A 21,077-nucleotide genomic window follows, 5' to 3' on the forward strand; every position below is an offset into this window, starting at 1 on the left:
CAGCTGGGGTGCTGCAAGTGACGGCAGTGGGTAGCAGGGCCCACCTTCTGGGGTTGTGAAGGTGGGGAGACATGTAGATGTATCAGATGGGGGCCTGAGTGGCTCTGGGAACCATGTGGTGATCTGGGGGTGGTTTCACATGCACCCCCAGATAGAGGCATCCGTGGCCCGGCCTGTCCTAGGACCAGCATTCCAGAGGGAATCCCGTCGCCAGTGGTTTTGGAGACTCGAGTCCTGGGAGGGAGCTAGTTCCACCCAAAGAGGGGACCCCCACCCCGCCATGGGAGGAGATGCTGAGTGGAAGCACAGGGAGCTGGGGACCTGACCCTGCGGCTACCTGTCCAGGGACAGATCATTCAAAGAGGACTCAGCCTTGCTTCCATGCCTGCCTGTCCTCTCTCCTTGTTTTGGGACCATTTTAGATTCTTGGAAAGAGCTTAGGTCGTGGATGGTTTCTGTTTGCCTTCACCCAGCTCCCTGCTGTCAGTGCCCTACGCGAACCCAGCCTGGGCGCCAGAACGGAGTAGTCAGCTCTGGTTCAACACTGTCAACCAGACTCGGGCTGTCCGGATGGCTGGGAGCTGAACCATCAGCCTGTTGTCTTTGTTGTCTCTTTTCTTTCTCTCTTTCTAGTGTGACATTTTCTAGCTAGCCCACTGGACTCCAAAGATTTTTCTGGAACGTGACCATATGAACTGGATGATAGTGGGCTGCTCTGGTTGAGGGAGTGGGCGGGGGTCTCTGGGACATGGCTTTCTGCCCATCCCCTCAACTCCTGAGCAGTGAGCCTCATGGGCACCCCCACTCCGAATGGTCTGGCTCGGACCCTCCTCCTGACCATGGGGAGAGCATGGCTGTTATAGCCCAGGACCACGATTGCCCTGCATTTCAGTAATTTTGCTGTAAAATGCATCGGAACTTTGCTCTTCCATGGCCAGAGTGGGAGATGACACCGGGTACAGGCAGGTGAAGACCTTGCAAGGCTTCTTCTTCTGAAGACCTTACAGACAGGCTTCTTACTGGGCTGGGAGGGGAGGTGGTGTAGGAGTGTACATGGGACGTCTCTCCAAGTCCTGGAAAGAAGGAGCTTCTCTTTCACGTCCTTTGAGTCAGTTGGATCACCTGGGGCATTTGGAATGGGCCTCAGAATTGGTCAAATCCCCAGTGCAGATTTTGGGGGTCCTGTTGAGCTCTGCAGAGGGACGCATGGCCTGGCCCCAGCCTCCAAAGGGGGGGCAGGTGTGAAGGAGAGTGGCTAGGTGAGCCCTCAACACCCATGAAGTCCTTGGCTGGTAGAGAACCTCCCCCCCCGCACCGCCACCGCCGCCCTCCAGCCCCGATGGTCCTACTGCCTGCAGTCTGGCCGTGCTCTGAGCCCCCGGGGCCTGGGCTAACCTGTGCTGAGGTCCCTTGACCCCTGTTTCCTGGGAGGATTCTTTGTGGGATGGAGGCAGTCAGGGCCTCTCTGACCCTCGGTTTCCCCAACAGTAAGTTGAGGCTGACAAAGCAGTTGGGGTCTGTGTCTGTTATATACTCCGTAGATGCTAAACCAGGTTGTTAAATCTCCTGGAGGTTCACAGTTTAAGTGCCTGACGTTCTCCTTTCAGGGCAAGTCTGTGGAGCAGCTTGGTTCTAACCGCGTCCAATTTCAGGCCTTGTGGACCAGCCAAAGACCAAGCAGAGGGTTGGGGCCCCCAATGGGAGCTGGGTAGGGGGAGGGCAGCAGGCAGCCCAGGGCGAGCAGGACAGGTTTCAGAGGCAGCACAGCAACCCTCTCTCGTCTGTCTTCTTGTGGCCTCAGCGGACCTCTTAAGGTTCTGGGGGATGTTTTCACTGTGGATGTCAGATCAGCTCTTCATGGAGCTGGTGGGTATTGGCCAGCAGGCCTTTGGCCTTCCCTCAGTTAGCTTGTAAATTATTCAGGCGATTCTCAGAAGTGGGTCTAATCTGCTGAGGTTTAAAGGAGTTTGTGTTATCAATCCATTCTGAGTCAAGGCCTGAAAATGTTGTTTCATACATGCCAGTCTTCAGCCAGGGGGCTGCCCGTCATGGTGGCTCCTGTTCAGTGGGGAGGGGCTCCCCAGAGCTGTGATCACTGATTCACTCCACACGCCTTGGGGCTGCTCTGCCCCATGGTGGGTACACAGGTGCAGCCCCAGGAGGATGTGGATATCTGCCCTGGGGGTCTTCTTGTTGACCTGCAGCCAGCACCACATCGCTGGTGTCAGGAGTGCTGGCCCTCTCTCAGAAGTCCCACTCTTTTGTCTACAGATCAGGGGTGATCGGGGCTTAGACTCAGAGGATGGAGCAGGGCCACCTGGGAAAGTACTTAGTGCCTGGTCAACGCACACGCTCAGTAGCTACTCCATCCTGTGAATCAGGAGTAGGGTTAAATCCAGGAGAGGTTTTGGCTGGAGGATGGGGTAGGGTTGGGAAGAGAGACATTTTAGCATTTTGGAGTTGACATGAAAGCAGGATCCTGAGGGATGGGGAAGGTTGGGGTCTTAGATGTGGAGGCAGGGTATATGAGGGGCCCTCTAGGTGGGAGAAGTCTTTATAGAGGGTACAGAGGCAAGAGCTGTGTCCAGGCTGAGGGGAAGGGGGTGGGGGAGGGCAGGAAAGCAGGTGGGGCTGGGCATGGTGGCCTGGGAGCTGGGAGTGGAGTCTGAAGATTTGGGGTGTGAGGAACCAGCTGAGGCCTACCCCTGCCTCAGGGTGAAAGTTCAAGGGAGCAGTGACTGGTGGCAGGTCTTGTCATTCGGTCGTTCAGTCATGTCCAGCTCTTTGTGACCCCATGGACTGCAGCACTCCAGGCTTCCCTGTCCGTCACCATCTCCTGGAGTTTGCTCAAACTCATGTCCATTGAGTCTGTGATACCATCCAAACATCTCATCCTCTGTCATCCCCTTTTCTTCCTGCCTTCAATGTTTCCCAGCATCAGGGTCTTTTCCAATGAGTCGGCTCTTCCCATCAGGTGGCCAAAGTATTGGAGCTTCAGCTTCAACATCAGTCCTTCCAATGAACATTAAGGACTGATTTCCTTTAGGATGGACTGATTTGATCACCTTGCAGTCCAAGGGACTCTCAAGAGCCTTCTCCAGCACCACAGTTCTGGCAGCTGAGAGATGATAGGTAGATGAGATGGGTGACAGCTAGATAGAAAGGGGACAGGAAATAGAGGATAGATAGATTGGTGATTGATAGGTAGGTAGGCAGGGCCCAGGCAGAGGACCAGGCGGAGGTCTTCAGTTAAGCGTCGCTGGGTGTTGAACAGATACCACCGATCAGTGAGCTGGAGATTCTACCCCAGAGGCCACTCGAAAACACCATTTGTTTGGTCCTCACGCATCTTCATCTTCATCACCGTCTGGGCGTGGGGGCGAGGTGGTGGTCCTGGCCACACGGCAGGCAGGACTCCTGCCCGGGGCTCCGGTTCTGCATCCAGGGCCTTGGTTCTGCAGGTGCTCTTTGAAGAGGTGGGGGGAACCTCATGCAGAAAATGCCTGTTGCAGATTCAAGACATCGTCCGGAGGCGGCAGCTGCTCACTGTGTTCCGGGAAGGCAAGGATGGCCAGCAGGACATGGATGTGGCCATCCTGCAGGCCTTGCTGAAAGGTGAGAGTCAGGCGCGGTGAGGATGTGGGGGAGGAACCGGAGTCCTAGTCCAGAGGAAATACCACCCATGGGCAGATGGGCTGGTCAGAGAGCAGCTGGACCTCGCCAGGCCACCTCACGCTCCCCCTGGGCAGGTGGTGCCAGTCACTGATGTTGGGGTGTAGGCGCCTTTCTCAACTCACCTTCTTACCTGAAATCTGAGTGCAGCCTGTACTGATTTACCCTTTCATAGTCTTCACAGTTCCTCATAAAATTCTAGGGTAGGAAGAAAGAGCCTCGGATGTCTGCTCCTGTCTCCCCACTCTCTGTCTCCTGTCTAACTCCTGTGTCTCCAGTGACAGAGTCCAAGTGCAAGGGAGACTCCAAACTTAGGCATCCGGGAGACCAGTAGAACTCTTGGCCAACTTCCACTCCTTAGTCTGACTTCTGCCCTTTGGCTTGTTCTCCCGGGACCCACACTTCCTGCCTCTCCCACCTCTGGGGTGAGACCCATGCTTCCCTGTCCTTCCTGCCGGCATGGACCTGGACATGACATCCGTGGTGCCCAGGAGCATTTGTTCTGGGCTGAATGGCCCCTCACCCTGGAGGGAGGCCAGCCCCAGGCCAGCAGCGATGGCAGAGCGGGAAGCGTTCACTCTGTTTCTGTGCACTGGTCCCCACGCCATGGGTGTGGGTCCAGGCTGCTCTGTGCCCTCACCCACACTTGGTCCTGTCAGTCCGTGAAGCTGTAGCCCTCCTGGTGGGTGTGAAGCCAGATCGCTGTGTGGTTTGAATTTGTGTCTCCAGGCTTGTTGGCCATTTGCATTTCATCTCGATGAAGTGTCGGTCAGATCTTTTGTCCGTGTTTAATTGGTTATTTGTCTCTTTTGTGGAGGTTTAAGAGTTCTTGGTATATCCTTGTGCAAATCCTGTGTTGGACCTATATGCTGGGATGTTTTCTCTTGGTTCATGGTCTGCTCTTTTATGTCCTCCAAGGTATCTTTAGGGAGCAGAAGGGATATACATGTATCTATTCATTTTTTTTTGCCACACCGGATGGCCTGTGGGATCTTAGTTCCCCAACTGGGATCAAACCCACCACCCCCTGCAGTGGAAGTTTGAAGTCTTAACCGCTGGACCACCAGGAAAGTCCTATTGGTAACATTTTAGTTTACCAATTTTTTTCCTTCACTATTTATGTTCTTCGCATCCCAGGAAATCTTTTCCTTTCCTGCGGTTGCAAATACTTTCTTCCATAGCCACAGCCTTTACGTGTAGGTTTGTGATTCATCTCAGGTTACTTTCTGTGTGTGTTGTGAGGTAAGGGTCGGAGTTCTTTTTTCTTCTTCCCTAGATAACAACCCATGTTTTAAAATGTTAGTCCAGAAAGAGCAGAAACTAGTTGGGCAAATAGTTGCACTGAGAACCGGGGTGAGGTGGTGGTTCTGCAAACAAGGCAAAGAAGGACATGTGCTGGCTTTCGTGGTCTAAGCTTTGAAAGTGAATGTTAAAGTGCCTGCCTTCCAGAGAACTGTGTCTCCTTTAAACTTAGGGCGGGGGGCTTGAGCAGGACCTGGGGCCAGGGCTGGGGGCCGGGGTAAGCAAGAGTGGAGACGGAAACCCAAAGATGGTCTGATGGTACCCTGAAAGGAAAGGTGATTGTATGAAGGCATGTGCGTGGTGGTGGTGGGATTCGTGACTGAGCACCTTATCTATTCAATTGAAATGATGGAGACGGCTTGCTGACCCCACCCTGACTTTGTTGGGTTTTGAAGTGGCTCTGAAGCCCAGACTGAAGTCCCCAGTGCATGTGCTTCTACCTATAGCTTCTCGGAGCCTCGACCACTTTGGCCATGAGAACTGGGACCACCAGCTGAACCTGGCGGTGGCGTGGAACCGCGTGGACATTGCCCGGAGTGAGATCTTCACCGATGAGCGACAGTGGAAGGTGAGACTTCCGGGGGCTGCCCTAGGGAGGGGCTGGCTGGGGCTTGTCCAGACTCCAGCCCTGTCCTTGGTGAGGGCGACCGGCATGCCTCCTCCTCCTGAAGTGGAAGACGACAGCATCCCTGTCTTGGGGATACCAAGATCGGGGCCTGAAGGCTGGTGACCAACTACATGGCCCCCATGGCCCCCTTTCAGCCCTCAGAGCTGTACCCCATGATGGTGGCCGCCCTCATCACCAACAAGCCCGAGTTCGTGAAGCTCTTCCTGGAGAACGGGGTGCAGCTGAAGGAGTTCGTCTCCCGGGCCACCCTATTCTACCTGTACCAGAACCTGGAGCCCACCTGCCTGTTCCACTGCAAGCTGGACAAGATGCTTGCCAGGGAGCCTGAGTGCCTGGACCCCAGCGTGCTCCTGCAGCATGTGGCCCAGGTGCTCAGGGAGCTCCTTGGGGACTCCACGCAGCTGCTATACTCCCGGCCCCACTCCAGCGACCAGCAGCGCCTCTTCACAGTGCCCAGCGTCAAAATCAGTGTGAGTGCTGGCCAGCTTTGGAGCTCTGAAACACAAGCTATTATTGTTATTGGGAAAGTCAGCTCTCGCTGTCATGACACAGATGGGGCAGGTTACATGGTGGGCATCTTCTTTTCCCTTCTCTGGAGGCTGGAAGTCAAGGTCTTGGGGCTGACAGGTGAGCTTCTGGTGAGGCCTCTCCTCCTGGCCTGCAGAGGACCGAGAACTTTCTGGCTCCATCCTCACGGCGCCCGGTATGGGTTCCTTTTCTCCCAGGCACCCTAGGGCTAGGGTCCTGTTGGATCAGGGCCCCACTTCTATGGCCTCCCTTAACCTTCATCACATGCATAAAGTTGTTGTTCAGTCGCTCAGTTGTGTCTGATTCTTTGCAACCCCACGGACTGCAGCACACCAGGCTTCCCTATCTTTCACCATCTCTTGGAGCTTACTCAAACTCCTGTCCACTGAGTCGATAATACCATCCAACAATCTTGTGCTGTTGTCCCCTTCTCCTGCTGCCCTCAATCTTCCCCAGCATCAGAGTCCTTTCCAGTGAATCAGGTCTTTGCATCAGGTGGCCAAAGTATTGGAGTTTGAGCTTCAGCCTCAGTCCTCCCAATGAATATTCAGGACTGATTTCCTTTAGGATTGACTGGTTTGATCTCCTTGCAGTCCAATGAACTCTCAAGAGTCTTCAACACCACAGTTCAAAAGCATCAATCCTTTGGCACTCGATCTTCTTTATGGTCCAACTCCCACATCCCTACTACTCGAAAAAACCATAGCTTTGACTATATGTACCTTTGTCGGCAAAGTAATGTCTCTGCTTTTTAGTAAGCTGTCTAGGTTTGTCATAGCTTTTCTTCCAAGAAGCAAGCATCTTTTAATTTTATGGCTGCAGTCACTGTCTGCAGTGATTTCAGAGGCCAAGAAAATAAAGTCTGTCACTGTTTCCATTATTAAACTATCTATTTGCCATTAAGTGATGGGACCAGATGCCATGATCCTAGTTTTTTGACTGTTGGGTTTTAAGCCAACTTTTTTACTCTCCTCTTTCACCTTCATCAAGAGGCTCTTTAGTTCTCTTTCTGCCATAAGGGAGGTGTCATCTGCATATCTGAGGTTGTTGATATTTCTCCTGGCAGTCTTGATTCCAGCTGTTTCATCCAGCCCATGTGTAAAGTCTCATCTCCAAATACAGTCACATTAGGGTTGGGGCTTCAGCATGTGAAAGTGGTGGACACAATTCAGTCCAGGAGCTCCCTTTCTAAAAACTTCCAACAGTACAAAAAATTATGCGGGAAAATGCTGTCCCCTGTGCCCCTTCCCCTGAGCCCTGCTCACACCATTGGTGTTTATGTGGCCAGGTCTATGTGGCCAGGTTGACATAGCTCATCTGTGTCTGCGTGAGACGCACATGTGTGGCGTCTAGGAGGGGTTTTAATAGGAGGGGTTTTCTAGTCTGAATCTTTATTTGATGAGGATCCTGAAGTTTCCAAGCATTAAATGTAATGCTGGCATCTGTGGTATATTTATGTGAGTGAAACTCCTCTCAAGATTCAATAAGGTTTTACAAATGACACCTCAGGGCTGAATTTTGTCAGATGCCTTCTGAGAAGTTGAAATACTCTTCTTCTTTGACATATGAACTTGGTGAGTTATAAGTCATTATTCTTTTTTATCCCTATTTTGAATCTCAACTTGATTTCAGAGTAACATGTATTTAATCCGATGCTGGATTCCCAACGTTTTTTTAGGGGTTTGCAGTGGTACTAGTGATAAAGAACCCACCGGCCAAAGCAGGAGATGTAAGAGGCGTTGGTTCAACCCCTGCTTCTGGAAGATCCCCTGGAGGAGGGCATGGCAGCCCACTCTAGTACTGTTGCCTGGAAAATCCCATGGACAGAAGAGCCTGGCAGGCTACAGTTCATGGGGTCGCAAAGAATCAGACTGAAAGGACTTAGCGCATCAGAATGTTGTCTTTAATTGTCGTTTTATTTGGGGAGAGTTGTATATGTCAGGTTCTGGTATCAATTTTATGTTAGCTTTGTAAAAACACTGGGAAGAGTTTCTTCTTTCTCTGCCCTGGGGCAGTTTATGTGGCTGGAGTTCACTGCCTCTTATACACTCAGCAGAATCCCCTGGGAGTCCAGTGCCTTTTTGGGTAGTAACTCTGATAACTTTCTATTTTTCTTTCCTGATGGTCCTGATGTTTAGGTTTCCTGTCTCTTCTCAGATCACAGTGATTTTGTTTTCTTCCTGCTAGAAAATTATGTACTTTCTTCAGGCTTGCAAATCTGCCCATTGTCCTAGGTGAGCTGTGCCAAACCCCTGAGACTGAAGTGGCTATGGCTTGGTTCTGTACATTCATGGTTCTAGTTTTCTTGATTCCAGTATATTTAAGATGCCTAGTTGGAAAGTGCTTATGAAAGTCCCAAGAGGAAGCTCATATTGAACCATGTCTGTAATTTAAGAAGATGAATTAATTTTTCTTTTTTTTTCTTTTCATAAAGATGAGCCTTCAGATGATTTCTGAAATCACTTAAAGTGTAGTTTTGTGTGTGATGTGGGAAACGTGTTCTCTGGGAATTGCTTCCAGAGGATGGACTTGTCTGAGGATGTGTTTGTTTACAGATGGGCCAGGAAGCCTGGAATCACTGTAGACTTTGTCACTGTAGACTGAGTGTGTCTGGGGCCAGAGCCCTCCCACTCACATGTGGCTCTGTCTGTCTGGTCTTTCTTGCTGGTCTTCTCTGCAGGAGACATTGCAGGTTCCCTTGAAGAGGTCACAGCATGAATCTATTAACAGACTGTCTTAGAATTTTCGGCTCCCCCTAGTGGCTCAGACGGTAAAGCGTCTATCCGCAATGCAGGAGGTGGGGGTTCGATCCCTGGGTTGGGAAGATCCCCTGGAGAAGGAAATGGCAGCCCACTCCAGTATTCTTGCCTGGAAAATCCCGTGGACCTCAGAGCCTGGTAGGTTACCGTCCATGGGGTCGCAAAGAGTTGGACACGACTGAGAGACTTCACTTTCACTTTCCTTAGAATTTTACTTCATAGAAAAAGATTTTGATGCTATCACATAAGACTAAGGAACGTTGGGATGCCTGGCGAGTAGCAGGGGCCTACAAATGATGTGGGTGGTAACTGAGCATTGCACTTTCTGGGTGTTTCTTCATGTCTCCAGAGTGGTGCTTAAGAAACCCCAGTGTACATGAGTGTTCATGAGAACCATCTGAGTGCTGTTGGAAAAGCGGCTTTCAGGGCTCCTCCTCCAAGGATAGTGGGGCTGAGCTCAGGTCCTGCACCTTCAACATGTGTCCCCCTCCCCAGGTGGGGGCGCTGACTGTCCACTGCTCACAGGTGCAGGGAGAGAATCCCCAGTCCTCGTATAAGCATTCATCAGGCCAAGCTACCTTCAACATAGATCCAGTCCGTGATCTTCTCATTTGGGCCATCGTGCAGAACCGCCGGGAGCTGGCAGAAATCATCTGGGCTCAGGTCAGCAGACTGCCACTCTCAGTGGACCAGTGACAGGGCTCCAGCTGCATGGCTGCCCGTGGCAGTGGACTCTGTAGGCACGTGCCACCCCTGGAGGGGCCGCTTCTCTTCGCATTGATGGCTGGGGGGCTCAGGCATGATCTGTTGCTAAGATGGGCGCTTCCCAGATGCCATCGCCCCAGGCTGTTGCTGGGCTGTCTGGAAACTCCCACCAGTCAGCTGGGCGGCTCCTGGTAACTGGGCCTGAGTATGGCTTCATTTTCAATGAAGGGGACTGGCCGGGCAGCTCCCGGTCAATGGACCCGCATGGGGCTTTATCACCCATGGCAGGGACTGGCTAGGTGGCTCCCTAAGAAGCAGAACACTGCAGGCCAGGACTCCCCTCATGGTTTTCCTTTATTTCAAGCTGGCTTTCCTCTTAACAGGAAAGTAAAGTTTCATAATTTTTCTCAGAGAGGCCTTGCTTTTCTGAGCCAGCATATCCAGGCTGCTCTCAGAGCCAGCTTCCTCAGGGTCTTGTCAGAGGCTCTGGCGACCACCGCTCCCCCCCAGCCCTCACCAAGGTTCTTGGAGGTACACCCTCTCCCAAGGTGCTTGGGGGAGGGGGTGGGCAACAGAGTTGGCCCGACTGTGGCCTCAAGTATGCCCAGTGGGGCTTATTGGCCAGAAAAACCAAACTCAGGTTTCCAGGCTCTGACACCAACCCCTACCCAGGCCAGTGCTGCCTTCAGACCCAGGGCCTCTGGGCTGAGTATTGAGAGCCTCCTGTGAGATTCTCTTGGCCCACTCTGGTGCCTGGGACTGGGGGTGCCACCGAGGGTGAGGCCCCTGGCCTTGGACAGGGCCATGTGATGGCCAGGTCCTTGTTTCTCCTCTTTCGGAGCGCTCCTTGAGTGGGGTTGACCAGATGCCTAGAGAGCTCTGGGCCTTTTGCCAGCAGGGCTGTTTGAGTGCCTGTGTCCAGTCTGTGTTCTGGGGGAGCAAGGGTGCTGCCTGGCCTGTGCAGGAGACTGACTGCCAGCAGGGCTTGCATGTGACCTGGGGTGAGCCCGGAGGTTTATGTGGAAGGAGCCACACTGAGTCCTCGCCCCGCAGCCTGTGCTGTCTCAGGGCCTCTGCTCTCATCAGCCTGGGTGGTGGCATGTTGGGGGTCCCCGGGCAGGACCATCCAGAGCCTCATGGTGGTTCCCCTGGGTACCCAGAGCCAGGACTGCATCGCGGCAGCCTTGGCCTGCAGCAAGATCCTAAAGGAGTTGTCCAAGGAGGAGGAGGACACGGACAGCTTGGAGGAGATGCTGGTGCTCGCGGACGAGTATGAACAGAGAGCCATTGGTGAGCTTCTGAGGCCACAGCCTCAGACCCGGGCCCTCATGGGTGACCCTGGGGTCCTTGCCCCATCCCTGTGCGCACTGTGCTGTCTGGAGGGGCCCTGCTCCACCACTGTCTGCAGCTCCCCCTGGTGAGGATCCGGCTGCTGTGACGAGACCTTCTCCCATCCAGGGGTCTTCACTGAGTGCTATCGGCAGAATGAGGAGAGGGCTCAGAAGCTGCTGGTCCGTGTGTCGGAGACCTGGGGCAGGACCACCTGCCTGCAGCTGGCCCTGGAGGCCAAGGACATGAAGTTCGTGTCTCACGGGGGCATCCAGGTGATGTTCTGGGGGCCTCCTTCCTGCCTTGGCGCTGCAGGGGCGGATGCAGCCTCCTGTGCACGTGGATAGCACAGGAGGTCACCATGTCGGGTCCTGTGGGGACCCAGGGATGGTGCTGGCCATCGGTCACCTGCTGCAGACAGGCACACCCTCTCCTCACTGTTTGCCGAAGAGAGAGCTGATGCTGAGTGAGAGCGCGTGGTTAGTTGTGAAGGCAGTGGCTCACCTCTGCGCTGGATGGATGTCCCTACCTAGGAGCCCCCAGTAGGTCTCCAGGGCCAGGCCTCAGCTCCCCCCACCCCTGCTACCTGGGGTCTCAGGAGGGATACATGGAGGCGGCGGGGCATCCTCCTGGAGCAGCAAGTGCAGGACGCTCTGGCGTTGCCTTGGTGACATGAGACATGTAGTGCACTGGGGGGCCCCTCAGAGCCCTGGCGCTTCCTTGGAGCACAGCCTCATCCTGTCACCACATGCTGAGTTGGCCATGCTGGATCCCAGGGGCTTGGTGGGGAGGAGTTCTGCCCACACCGCCCACCCCAGGGAGAACTCGGGGGCCAGCTGGTGAGAGTGGGGCAGGGGGACAGAGCCTGGCTCAGGGTTTGAGCCCCACTTTCTGGCCTGGGAGAGCCCGGTCCTGCCCCCAGAGCCTCTTTCTGGGCTGTCAGACTCAGGACTGGATCAGAGCTGCCCACTGCGCTGCCTGTCTCGTCACCTGTGGGCCTGGTGGAGCGCCGTGCTTGAGCCTGCAGAGTCGCTCCTCCTCAGGAGTCTCAGGGAGCACAGGGTTAGGGCGGGTGGGGAGCCCATCGCCCTGAAACCCGCCCTCTGTCCGCAGGCCTACCTGACCAAGGTGTGGTGGGGCCAGCTCAGCGTGGACAATGGACTCTGGCGCCTGGTGCTGTGCATGTTGGTCTTCCCGCTGCTCTACACTGGCCTCGTCTCCTTCAGGTGCCGGCCCGGCTGCAGGGCCACTGGGGCTTGGGGCCAGACCTCCCTTCCCAAATGCCCCCTCTGGGTGTGTTCACTGCTGCCACTGGTCCCAGGATGGAGGGGATTCGCGCTGGGGAGGGGTGAGAACTGCCGTCACCCAGTATCCACCGGGGGCGAGTCCCACCATGGCCTGAGGATTTTTTGATAGCCCTAAAGGAACCCGAGGGCCCTTTGGGGACCTCTCTGAAGGGCCATCTGGCCGGGCCTGTACCATAGCCATGCGTGAAGGGTGGGTGGCCAGCCGCAAGTCCTGGGCCTCCCTTCTGTGGTGTGACCCATGGCTGAGCTGGCCCCTCACGGCCGTGGTCTCCCCTGCCCGTGTCTTCCGCAGGAACCGGGAGCTGCCGGCAGACAGGTGCCTGGCCCGCGTCCGCGCCTTCTTCAGCGCGCCCGTGGTCGTCTTCCACATGAACATCCTGTCCTACTTCGCCTTCCTCTGCCTGTTTGCCTACGTGCTCATGGTGGACTTCCAGCCCCAGCCCTCCAGCTGCGAGTGCCTCATCTACGTCTGGCTCTTCTCCCTGGCGTGCGAGGAGCTGCGGCAGGTGGGCCAGCCCGCTCCCACTCCACCTGCGGACCCTCCTACCCCCAGGAGCATCCTGGGCTCGGTCACTTTCTCACGTTGGCCCTTGACCCCATGCCATGCACAGTGAGCCCCACGTGGGCACTGAGAGCCGGGCGAGGCCCCTCAGAAAGTGCGGCCTGTGGTCTGCCAGCCGCTCCCACCCTTGCTCCTCCTCCACCCGACCCCCTCAAGGCATTGGTTTTTGCTTGAAACTCTCTCTTATCACCCCAAGGGTGACATCACTGAGTGGTGTCCTGGATTTTGTGAGTCCCTGGCTCCCCTGTGAAGGACACTGCAAAATGTGGGGGTCCCCTCTTGGGAGAGGAGCTGGGCTCAGCGGGGGCCACCTCTCCTGCCAGCAGCCCCTCCCCGACTCTCAGCTGCCCAGGAAGTGGTGCCGGTTTGCTGGTGGGGAACTGAGAAGGATGACCCACAGCCCCACATGTCCCTGCTCCCCCCTCCAGCTCTTCTATGACCCTGATGGGAGTGGGCTGCGGAAGGCGGTGCTCGTGTACTTCAATGACTACTGGAACAAGCTGGACGTGTGCGCTATCCTGCTCTTCATTGTGGGGCTGACCTGCCGGTGAGTGGCCTCCCCTCCTGGTGGCCCTCCTGTCCCATCAAAGGAACAGCCCCCACAGGGCTGGGCTTGGGTGAGGCTGTGAGCTGGGGCTCCCTTGCGGTTTCAGCACCTCTCTGGATATGTCTGTGCCAAGGGTGCCCTGCCCACGCGGGGACAGGGAGGAGCTGGGGCAGAGACGTGGGCTCTGTCATCATGGGGAGCTGTCTGGTGGGAGTGTCTGCATCCCAGCCGGGGGCCCTGACATCTCTACAGCCCATCAAGGCCACATGTCTGCCCTGCGTGACCCCTTCATGAGCAGGAGGGGCTGGGCCAGCCTGGTGCTTCCCAGGACGCCCACAAGGCCCAGCTTCTCTGCCTGAGGCTGGGCTTCCGAACCCTCCTGGAGGCTCTGCCTCTGAACTTACACCCAGTTTTAGTGCTTTGGGGTCTGGGGTCACAATGGGGCTGGGGCCAGCCCTGGAGCAGCCAGCTGAGGCCCTGCTCCCTGTCAGGCTATTCATGGGGCCAGGGCAGCTGGGCAGGGGGTTAGGGCCAGGCCTGGGGTGGCCAGCTGAGGCCCTGCTCCCTGTCAGGCTGTTCATGGGGCCGGGGCAGCTGGGCAGGGGGCTGGGGCCAGGCCTGGGGTGGCCAGCTGAGGCCCTGCTCCCTGTCAGGCTGTTCACGGGCCGGGGCAGCTGGGCAGGGGCCCGGTGCAGCTGGGCAGAGGGCTGGGGTCAGGCCAGGGTGGCCAGCTGAGGCCCTGCTCCCGTGCAGACTCATGCCCTCGCTGCTGTACACCGGGCGCATCATCCTCTCCCTGGACTTCACCATGTTCTGCCTGCGGCTCATGCACATCTTCACCATCAGCAAGACGCTGGGGCCCAAGATTATCATCGTGAAGCGGATGGTAAGAGGGGGCCCAATGCACTCCAGGGTGGATGGTAAGGGGGGCTCTGAAGCACTCTGGAGCGATGGTAAGGGGGGCCTGAGGCGCCCCGGGGCACAGCACACCCCACAGGACCCCAAGTCACCACTCTGCTTCCACACCCTAGCGTGCCTGTCTCGGGTCTTGCCTGTATGTTGCCTCTTCCAGGCAGCCTTCCCTGATAGCCACAGCTCATTCCTGATCCCTGTTATAGCTCCTGTTGCTCCCCTTCTTGGGGCATGGTCATGACCCTTCCTACTCCTCATGGGGTGACCAGCACCCCTCTAGGCTGTCCCCTGAAGCTCCTGGCTCCATGCAGCCATGCTGTAAGGGTTGATGGAGTCTCATCCACTGCAGGGCACTTGGGGACCCTCCTGTGGGCAGGGACAGTGTGGGGTGGTGTGGCTGCAACTGGTGCCCCCCTCCCACAGATGAAGGACGTCTTCTTCTTCCTCTTCCTGCTGGCCGTGTGGGTCGTGTCCTTCGGGGTGGCCAAGCAGGCCATCCTCATCCACAACGAGAGGCGGGTGGAGTGGATCTTCCGGGGGGCCATCTACCACTCGTATCTCACCATCTTCGGGCAGCTGCCAACCTACATTGACGGTAGGAGGGGCCCTGACAGCTGTGGAAAAGGAGGTGCCACCCTTGTGGGGTTCCTCCAGGGTCACAGAAGTGGGAGGAGGGGAGGACTGGGCACATCCCACTCGCTCAGCACTGCCTGGGACCGTGGCTCCTGAAGGAAGAGATGGGTGCGCTTGGGGGCCCATCAGTTGAGTGGGGCAGGCATCAGCTGGCCGCAGCTGGGCTGTACCTCGCAGCTGCGGGGAGATCAAAGTGGGTCGGGGATGTGGCCTGGGGCATCAGCTGACACCGCCCCCCTGCCCCCATTAAATACCACCTGATTCCTTCTGTTCCTCCCACTGCAGTCAGACATAAGTCTTCTTTTTCTGAGTGGAGAGAACATAGAGTTTGTTCTCTGTCATGGCTTCATTGAGATTAATTCACATACCATAAAACTCTCCTGTAAAAAGTGGTCACTTTCATGGTTTTTAGTATATTTACAGAATCTAATTTTAGAACGCTTGTTCCAAAAGTCGCCCTATACCCTTTAGTAGTCACCCCCGCCCCCCAAACGCAGGTGACCTGTCGTCTACTGTCTCTATCGTTGATGGTGTTTTTCAGTAGCAAAGTCGTGTTGGACTCTTTGCAACCCCATGAACTGCAGCACACCAGGCTTTTCTGTCCTTCACTGTCTCCCGGAGCTGGTTCAGATTCATGTCCATCGAGTCGATGATGCCATCCAACCATCTCATCTTCTGTCTCCCTTTTCCTGCCCTCACGCTTCCCCAGCATCAGGGTAGAAGGTGCCTTTTCTGGACGCTTCACATAAAGTGGATCATATGATATGTAGTCTTTTTTGTCTTGCCTCTTTTATTCAGTGTAATGTTTTCAAGTCATCTGTATTGTTATCCATATTTAATTCCTCCAGGGGATCTTCCTGACCCAGAAATCAGTTGACTGTTAACAAAAGGGTTTATCTGTTCTATTCCTATTAACCATGTGTCTATCCGGGTGCCAGCACCATGGTCCTAGCCAGTGTGAGTCCTTCAGCTTTGTTCTTTTTTTTCATGATTGTTTTGGCCTCTGGGTCCCTTGGGTCCACATGAATTTTCAGGTGATCTAATCAATTTCTCCAAAAAAGACATCCAGGATTTTGATTATAAACATGGGGGTTTCTTCCACTTATTTAGATCTTTAATTTCTTTCCATAGCATATTTTATTTTTCATCATATAAGTTGTACTTCTTTTGTTAAATTTACTCCTAAATGTTTTTATTCTTTTTCATGCTTGTTGTAAGTAGAATTGTTTTATTAATTGGATTGTTTACTGTATAGAAAAACACTATATTTTGTATATTGAACTTGTATTCTGAAACCTTGCTGAACTTCTTTATTAGTTCTAATAGTTTTTAGGTGCCTTTTGGGGGATTTGCTATGATCATGTCACCCGCAAATACTTGTTCCTTTCCAATCTGGATGTCTTTTTTAAGGATTTAGTTTTGGCTGTGCTGGGTCTTGAGTGCTGTGCTGGGTCTTCATCGCTGCACGAGGCCTTCTCTAGACAGAATGAGTGGAGGCTACTCTCTGGCTGCAGTGCGTGGGCTCCTCACTGTGTTGGCTTCCTCCATTGTGGATCACGGGCTCTAGAGTGTGGGGGCTTCTGTGGTTTTAGTACACAGGCTTACTTGCCCAGAGGCATGTGGAATCTTTCTGGACCAGGGATTGAACCCATGTCCCCTGCATTGCAAGGCAGATTACTAACCACTGGACCACCAGGGAAGCCCTTATCTTACAGATTTTTAAACGCCGAGTATACAGTTATGTTTTGTAATATTATGTATCCTTTACTTTTCTGCAAATGTGGAGCTGTGTTTTGGTTTCTAGTCACATGTTCCATATAGAAATGTTGCCTCTGCAGCACTTTTCCTTTCTGATGTCTCCCTTTTCTTTACGACAGTTGTTCATTTTCTCTTTGACGTCTTTCCTGCCACATTCTGCTCCCAGGGTTAGGACCTGTGACTTAGATGACATAGTCCCTCCTGTGGATGACACACCCCCAGGAAGTGCCCTGGTGGGGTGCCTGGATCCCAGGGAGGCATGTGCCAGCCTGGAGCGCAGGTCTGGTTCTTGGGCTTTCCTGGCAGTGGGACTTCCTGCCCGTGAGGATGCTTGGTGTAGATGGTCAGCCCTTTCTGGCTTCCCTCGGGCTTGAGCTGACAGCTGAGGTCACCCAGATGTGCGGGGCTCCAGGCCAGTGAGGTCATTGCCCAAGGGCCCCTGTGACTCCACATGGCTTTCTGGACTCACTTGCCCCCTCATCCCGACCCAGGCGTGAACTTCAAACCAGACCAGTGCAGCCCCGATGGCACGGACCCCTACAAGCCCAAGTGCCCCGAGATCGACCAGGCGCGGCAGGAGCCCATGTTCCCCGAGTGGCTGACTGTCCTTCTGCTCTGCCTCTACCTGCTCTTCGCCAACATCCTGCTGCTCAACCTGCTCATCGCCATGTTCAAGTGAGTGCCACGTGCGGGGTACACGCCCTGCTGCCTGCCCCCGCCCCCAGGGTGGTGTGGATGGTGTGGAGCCTGGGACCCAGGACCTGGCTCAGCCCGGGCTGACCTGGTGATCGTGGCATCCAACCTGGGCACAACTGTTGGGGGGCAGCCCACGGGCCCTGTGCTCAGAGACCATGGGGAGGGGCACTGAAGTCTCACTCCTCCCACCCAGCAGAGGGAGGTGGATGAGGGGCAGCGACTTAGCTGAGGTCATCTTTGGGGGTGGAGGTGTGTGTGTCACACTTGTTAAGAATCCTGTGAGGCAAGACGACCTGTCTTTGCTCTCCATGTAAAGCAGGCGCATAGGGCCGGCCCTGACTGTGGTGCCCAGGAGGCCGACCCTGTGGCTCAGGGCATTGCCACCCCCTCAGGCCCCTCCCGGCCTCTGCAGAAGAGCCCCTGGGACCTGTGGCCAGTTTGGGCACTGTTTCTCTTCTCTTCATCAGCTAGGGTGATGAGGTCGCCACTTGCTGATTTTCCGTGTGCTCTGAACAGTGAGAGACCCTGCCCCAGTGCTGGGCTGTGATAGACAGAGGCCAGAGGCCCGGCGGGCAGCGGCTGTGTCTCAGCCCTGCCCAGCCTCCCTCCCCTCCTCCGAGGACCTCTGTCAGGGATCCGGGCCAGCTGACCTCCACCCGCATGAGACACAGGGTGTGGAGAACGAGCATGTCAGCCTGTTGAAGACACTGTCTCTTCTGTTTGTCAGATTCGGGGGAATCAGACCCTTTTAGGGTCCAGTACAGGACACCATCCATCTCCCAACACATGAGGGTCTGTTTTGTTCTCTAGCAAGGTTTATGGGCTCTAAAATCTAGGTCTTTCTTCATTCTCCTCTGGGCCCCCAGGGTGCTCAGCTGCCTTTCCTGTGTCCCGGTCGCCCTCCCTGGCGTGCCTTTGTGGGCAGTCACGGCGCACACTCAGGCAACGACACGGTTGTGCATAACCCAGCTTGCGTGGCCCGTGCTCCTGGTAACCAGTGCTCCCCGCCCCCTGCAGCTACACCTTCCAGCAGGTGCAGGAGCACACGGACCAGATCTGGAAGTTCCAGCGCCACGACCTGATTGAGGAGTACCAGGGCAGGCCCCCCGCGCCGCCCCCCTTCATCCTCCTCAGCCACCTGCACCTCATCATCAAGAGGGTCATGCTGAAGATCCCTGCTGAGCGGCATAAGCAGTTCAGTAAGTTGTCCCTCCCTCGTCCCCAGAGCCGCGTCTGGGGTGCAGCCGGGATCGGGGGGCAGCTCCTCTGAGCATCCCGGAAGCTCGGGGTGGGGGAGGGGACATGCAGTCCTCTCAGGCCCCCGGACTGCCGCCAGCCCACTGGGGTTTGGGCGTGGGTGGGCTCCTCCGCCACTCCCTGCGGGGCCCCCAGTGGGTCAGAGGCTCCCCTCCCCGGACAGAGAACAAGCTAGAGAAGACAGAGGAGGCGGCCCTCCTGTCCTGGGAGATCTACCTGAAGGAGAACTACCTGCAGGAACAGCAGTTCCAGCAGAAGCAGAGGCCGGAGCAGAAGATCCAGGACGTCAGTGACAAGTACGGGGCCGGGGATCTTGGCAGGGCTGACACTGCAGCCCTGTGGTCCCTGAAATGCCTGTCACTTTGTTGTGGAGCAGGAGGCTCTGGGAGAAGGCGGCTTAGAAACGCCGGGGGAAAAGACCGGGGTGTTTGGATGGATCTTGGCTGTGGAAGTGTTCTTCCTATGAACACATAGGCCCACTTGGGTGCAATTCCTACATTGTAGCAAACTAAGACCAAAACCAGCAAACATTTCCGAAACCACAGTGTCCCCTCCTCCTTCCAAAGTCCCCACTGGTACCCGGAGGCAGCGTACCCTCCTCTGCCCAGAGGCCGCTCTGTCCTTCCTGAGTTTGTGACTGACAGCCTGTAGGCATATTGAGGTGAGGAACCAGGTGTGTGTGCTCTGCACACCTGCCCCTCTGGCCCGGCCACACCCCTGGGGCTGTCAGGTGGCCCTGTGAGCCTGGGGCATCTCTGGTGGCCCATCTTCCCCTGGGCCACTAGGCGGTGCTCATTCTCTATGAAACCGTAGAGTGTAACCTTTCAAATCAAGAAGCCTGAAACTAGAGCCGAAGGAGCCTGTGCTGCTGGATGTGATAAGCTGCCAACCTGCAAAGGGCACCAGGCTCTCTCCACTCACACGCAGACCCCTGGAAGGCCGCGGGCCTCAGCTGTGTCCTCTTGCAGGGTGGATTCCATGGTGCGCCTGCTGGAAATGGCACATCTGAAGCAGTCGGGCGCTGTGGAGCAGAGACTGGCCTCCCTGGAGGAGCAGGTGGGCTCCGGGCTGGGACCTCTGTTTCTGGGCACGGTTCCGATGGCCCTTCTGGCCAAGCCCCAGGTGTTGGGTGGCTGTCTGGGGAAGAGGGGGTGGGGAGCTGGGCATCCCGTGTGCGGGCACCTATTGACCAATCTTGTTTTGAACGAGCGTTCCAGGTGGCTCAGACAGCCACAGCATTGCACTGGATTGTGAAGGCCCTGAGGGACAGTGGCTTTGGCTCAGAAGAAGGTGTCCCCACTCTGGGTGAGTGGGTGGCTGTGCCAGTGGCTGGTATCTACCCACCTGTGCTCTTTTCTGTCTGGGTGTCTGTGGAGTGGAGAGGAGCAGCCCCAGCACCTTGGGATGCTTGACACACCCCACGGCTACATGTGCTGAGTGTGGCCAAGTCCCCCGGCTTGACCAGGCTGGGGAATTCCAGAGGTAGCCTGTCCCAGGCCCCCTGACCTCCCTGTGTGCATCAGGTCCAGCAGACCCGAGACCCAGTCACTTTGACTGGGTGACAGAAAGCATGTCTTTGCTCCGATTTGCAGCCCGCCAAGAGATGGTTATGAGCAACCCTCCTGGGCTGTTGCTGGCCCCAAAGGAGCCATCTGCCCTTTCATCCGGACAGGCTTCTGGAAGGGCTTGTGCATCATGTTGATTACCAAGAGCTCAGCTGGGAGCTACCCCAGGCAACGGGGGCCTGAGCCCAGGCCTTGGTCCTCCTGGGCTGCAGTGATGGGAACCCTGGGGAGGGTGCTGTCTTTGTGGCTGACTTTCAAACTGGGCTCAGGGAGGTGGAGGCGGCCCGGAAGTTTGGGGGAAAGGACCTCAGAGGGTGGCCCTGTCCCTGTCCCCATTCCCAGCACCCCAGAAGGCCTCAGTGGGGTGGGACCCTGAGCTGGACAGTGGATCAAAGGCAGAGGACCCAGGTGACACCTACCACGTGAATGCCCGGCACCTGCTCTACCCAAGTTGCTCTGTCCTGCGATTCCCGGTGCCCAACGAGAAGGTGCCCTGGAAGGTGAGTGCCTGTCCTGGCCTCACCCACCAGGCTGCAGGGGCCCAGTGTCCTGGGGGAAGTGGTCTGGGCCCCAGGGTGGCTGAGCCTACTGCAGCCTCGAAGGGCCATGAGGGACAGATGAAGAGGGAAGCGTGATCCACGAGACCTGAGGGGTAAAGCTGGGCCATGAACCTGGACACTGGGCTGCTATCCACACAGGGTCCACTGCCCCACTTGTCCTCAAGCCCCCGTCCTCAGAGGACAGCCCCTATCCCCTTTCTGAATTCTGGGGAGGATGGAGGTGGAGAGTGAGAGGGAGCGAAGGAGGAGGCCTAGGGGTGTGCTCCCCCCCTGCCCCTGCCCAGGCCTTCTCTCTGGTTTTCCTGGCACATCCCGGGCTGTCACTCCTCCCCAGTTTCTGCCAGGGGACTCCTCCTT

General features: G+C 55.9%; 1 protein-coding gene across 9 annotated transcripts in view; it reads left to right on the forward strand.

Annotated features, from left to right (window-relative positions):
* TRPM2 (transient receptor potential cation channel subfamily M member 2) overlaps window positions 1–21,077 on the forward strand; it is a 51,016-nt gene that overhangs the window by 21,187 nt on the left and 8,752 nt on the right. For 7 of the 9 annotated variants that reach the window (XM_044947600.2, XM_044947612.2, XM_044947610.2 and 4 more), the window contains 17 exons: window positions 3,513–3,615; window positions 5,421–5,542; window positions 5,737–6,072; window positions 9,385–9,552; window positions 10,755–10,884; window positions 11,053–11,198; window positions 12,037–12,149; window positions 12,523–12,736; window positions 13,221–13,339; window positions 14,093–14,225; window positions 14,675–14,846; window positions 17,134–17,317; window positions 18,356–18,537; window positions 18,759–18,891; window positions 19,564–19,651; window positions 19,813–19,900; window positions 20,503–20,660. In XM_044947600.2, coding sequence (XP_044803535.2) covers window positions 3,513–3,615; window positions 5,421–5,542; window positions 5,737–6,072; window positions 9,385–9,552; window positions 10,755–10,884; window positions 11,053–11,198; window positions 12,037–12,149; window positions 12,523–12,736; window positions 13,221–13,339; window positions 14,093–14,225; window positions 14,675–14,846; window positions 17,134–17,317; window positions 18,356–18,537; window positions 18,759–18,891; window positions 19,564–19,651; window positions 19,813–19,900; window positions 20,503–20,660 — 2,589 coding nt within the window. The other 2 variants (XM_006060794.4, XM_044947614.2) reach the window with 2 other exon arrangements.

This window comes from Bubalus bubalis, chromosome 1, assembly GCF_019923935.1.
Source record: "Bubalus bubalis isolate 160015118507 breed Murrah chromosome 1, NDDB_SH_1, whole genome shotgun sequence".
NCBI lineage: Eukaryota > Metazoa > Chordata > Mammalia > Artiodactyla > Bovidae > Bubalus > Bubalus bubalis.